The sequence below is a fragment of the Micropterus dolomieu genome, linkage group LG12, assembly GCF_021292245.1.
Source record: "Micropterus dolomieu isolate WLL.071019.BEF.003 ecotype Adirondacks linkage group LG12, ASM2129224v1, whole genome shotgun sequence".
Classification (NCBI taxonomy): Eukaryota; Metazoa; Chordata; class Actinopteri; order Centrarchiformes; family Centrarchidae; genus Micropterus; species Micropterus dolomieu.
The window spans coordinates 4947879-4951098 of record NC_060161.1 but is presented as its reverse complement, the minus strand read 5'-3'; the positions used below and the strand labels follow the sequence as shown (position 1 = coordinate 4951098).

The following is a 3220-nucleotide window of genomic DNA, read 5'->3' as shown; positions in this document are numbered from 1 at the left end:
CTTCATAGGAGCAGGGAGGCAGTACTCCATCAGAAGACCAGGCAACAAGATCTTCATAGGAGCAGGGAGGCAGTACTCCATCAGAAGACCAGGCAACAAGATCTTCATAGGAGCAGGGAGGCAGTACTCCATCAGAAGACCAGGCAGCTGGATCTTCATATGAGCAGGGAGGCAGTACTCCATCAGAAGACCAGGCAACAAGATCTTCATAGGAGCAGGGAGGCAGTACTCCATCAGAAGACCAGGCAACAAGATCTTCATAGGAGCAGGGAGGAAGTACTCCATCAGAAGACCAGGCAGCTGGATCTTCATAGGAGCAGGGAGGCAGTACTCCATCAGAAGACCAGGCAACAAGATCTTCATAGGAGCAGGGAGGCAGTACTCCATCATCAGAAGACCAGGCAACAAGATCTTCATTGGAGCAGGGAGGCAGTACTCCATCAGAAGACCAGGCAGCTGAATCTTCATATGAGGTGGGATGAAGTCCTCCTTCAGAAGACCCGGTGACTGGATCTTTATAAGAGCAGGGAGGTGGTCCTTCATCAGAAGACCAGGCAGCTGGATTTTCATAGGTGCAGGGATTTAGTCCTTCATCAGAAGACCTGGCAGCTGAATCTTCATGAGAGCAGGGAGGTGGTTCTCCCTCAGAAAACCCAGCAGCTGGATTTTCATAGGAACAAGAAGGCAGTCCTGTATCAGAAGACCAGGCAGCAGGATCTCCATAGGAGCAGAGAGATAGTCCTCCATCAGAAGACACGACAGCTGGATCTTCATAGGAGGTGGGATGAAGTCCTCCTTCAGAAGACCTGGTGACAGGATCTTTATAGGAGCAGGGAGGTGGTCCTACATCAGAAGACCAGGCATCTGGATCTTCATAGGAGCAGGGAGGCAGTACTCCATCAGAAGACGAGGCAACAAGATCTTCATAGGAGCAAGGAGGCAGTACTCCATCAGAAGACCAGGCAGCTGGATCTTCATAGGAGCAGGGAGGCAGTACTCCATCAGAAGACCAGGCAACTGGATTTTCATAGGAGTAGGGAAGCAGTACAGCTTCAGAAAACCAGGCAGCTGAATCTTCACAGGAGTAGAGAGGCAGTCCTCCATCATACGACAAGGCAGCTGGATCTTCATATGAGTAGGGAGGGAGTACTCCATCAAAAGACCAGGCAGCTGGATCTTCATAGGAGTAGGGAGGCAGTACTCCTTCAGAAGACCAGGCACCAGGATCTTCATAGGAGCAGGGAGGTAGTCCTTCATCAAAAGACCAGGTAGCTGGATATTCATAGGAGTAGGGAGGCAGTACTCCATCAGAAGACCAGGCAGCAGGATCATCATAGGAGCAAGGAGGTAGTCCTTCAGAAAACCAGGCAGCTGGATATTCATAGGAGTAGGGAGGCAGTACTCCATCAGAAGACCAGACAGCTGGATCTTCATATGAGCATGGAGGTAGTCCTCCTTCAGAAAACCAGGCAGCTGGATATTCATAGGAGTAGGGAGGCAGTACTCCATCAGAAGACCAGACAGCAGGTTCTTCATAGAAGAGAGGTAGTCCTCCATCAGAAAACCAGACAGCTGAATTTTCATAGGAGCAGGGAGGCAGTCCTTCATCAGAAGACCAGGCAGTAGGATCTTTATAGGAGCAAGGAGAAAGTTCTCCATCAGAAGACCAGGCAGCTGGATCTTCATAAGAGCAAGGAGGTAGTCCTTCTGAAACCAGGAGCTGAATATTAAAGTTCTCCATCAGAAGACCAGGCAGCTGGATCTTCATAAGAGCAAGGAGGTAGTCCTTCTGAAAACCAGGTAGCTGAATATTCATAGGAGTAGGGAGGCAGTACTCCATCAGAAAACCAGGCAGCTGGATCTTCATAGGAGCAGAGAGGCAGTACTCCATCAGAAGACCAGTCAGTAGGATCTTCATAGGAGCAAGGAGGCAGTCCTCCATCATAAGACAAGGCAGCTGGATCTTCATAGGAGTATGGAGGCAGTACTCCATCAGAAGACCAGGCAGCAGGATCTTCATACAAGCAAGGAGGTAGTCCTTCAGAAAACCAGGCAGCTGGATATTCATAGGAGTAGGGAGGCAGTACTCCATCAGAAGACCAGGCAGCAGGATCTTCATTGGAGCAAGGAGGTAGTCCTTCAGAAAACCAGGCAGCTGGATATTCATAGGAGTAGGGAGGCAGTACTCCATCAGAAGACCAGACAGCAGGTTCTTCATAGGAGCAGAGAGGTAGTCCTCCTTCAGAAAACCTGACAGCTGGATTTTCATAGGAGCAGGGAGGCAGTACTCCATCAGAAGACCAGTCAGTAGGATCTTTATAGGAGCAAGGACGCATTCCTCCATCATAAGACAAGGCAGCTGAATATTCATAAGAGTAGGGAGGCAGTACTCCATCAGAAGACCAGGCAGCAGGATTTTCATAGGAGCAAGGAGGTAGTCCTTCAGAAAACCAGGCAGCTGGATATTCATAGGAGTAGGGAGGCAGTACTCCATCAGAAGACCAGGCAGCAGGATCTTCATAGGAGCAAGGAGGTAGTCCTTCTGAATACCAGGCAGCTGGATCTTCACAGGAGTAGAGAGAAAGTCCTTCATTAAAAGACCAGGCAGCTGGATCTTCATAGGAGTAGAGAGGCAGTACTCCATCAGAAGACCAGTCAGTAGGATCTTCATAGGAGCAAGGAGGCAGTCCTCCGTCATAAGACAAGGCAGCTGGATCTTCATAGGAGTATGGAGGCAGGACTCCATCAGAAGACCAGGCAGCAGGATCTTCATACAAGCAATGAGGTAGTCCTTCAGAAAACCAGGCAGCTGGATATTCATAGGAGTAGGGAGGCAGTACTCCATCAGAAGACCAGGCAGCAGGATCTTCATAGGAAGAGAGGTAGTCCTCCATCAGAAAACCAGACAGCTGGATTTTCATAGGAGCAGGGAGGCAGTCCTTCATCAGAAGACCAGGCAGTAGGATCTTCATAGGAGCAAGGAGAAAGTTCTCCATCAGAAGACCAGGCAGCTGGATCTTCATAAGAGTAGGGAGGCAGTACTCCATCAGAAAACCAGGCAGCAGGATCTTCATAGGAGCAAGGAGGTAGTCCTTCAGAAAACCAGGCAGCTGGATATTCACAGGAGTAGGGAGGCAGTACTCCATCAGAAGACCAGGCAGCAGGATCTTCATAGGAGCAAGGAGGTAGTCCTTCTGAAAACCAGGCAGCTGGATCTTCA

General features: G+C 49.7%; 1 protein-coding gene across 9 annotated transcripts in view; it reads right to left on the bottom strand.

Moving 5' to 3' along the window:
• The window catches only part of LOC123980718, a 7410-nt gene that overhangs the window by 2013 nt on the left and 2177 nt on the right, over positions 1–3220 (bottom strand). For 4 of the 9 annotated variants that reach the window (XM_046065238.1, XM_046065234.1, XM_046065241.1 and 1 more), the window contains exons 3-4: positions 1798–3191; positions 20–1715 (exon numbers count right to left, since the gene is read on the bottom strand). In XM_046065238.1, the coding sequence (XP_045921194.1) occupies positions 20–1715; positions 1798–3191 (3090 nt within the window). Of the gene's footprint in view, positions 1–19; positions 1716–1749; positions 3216–3220 lie in introns of all 9 variants that reach the window. The other 5 variants (XM_046065240.1, XM_046065237.1, XM_046065236.1 and 2 more) reach the window with 5 other exon arrangements.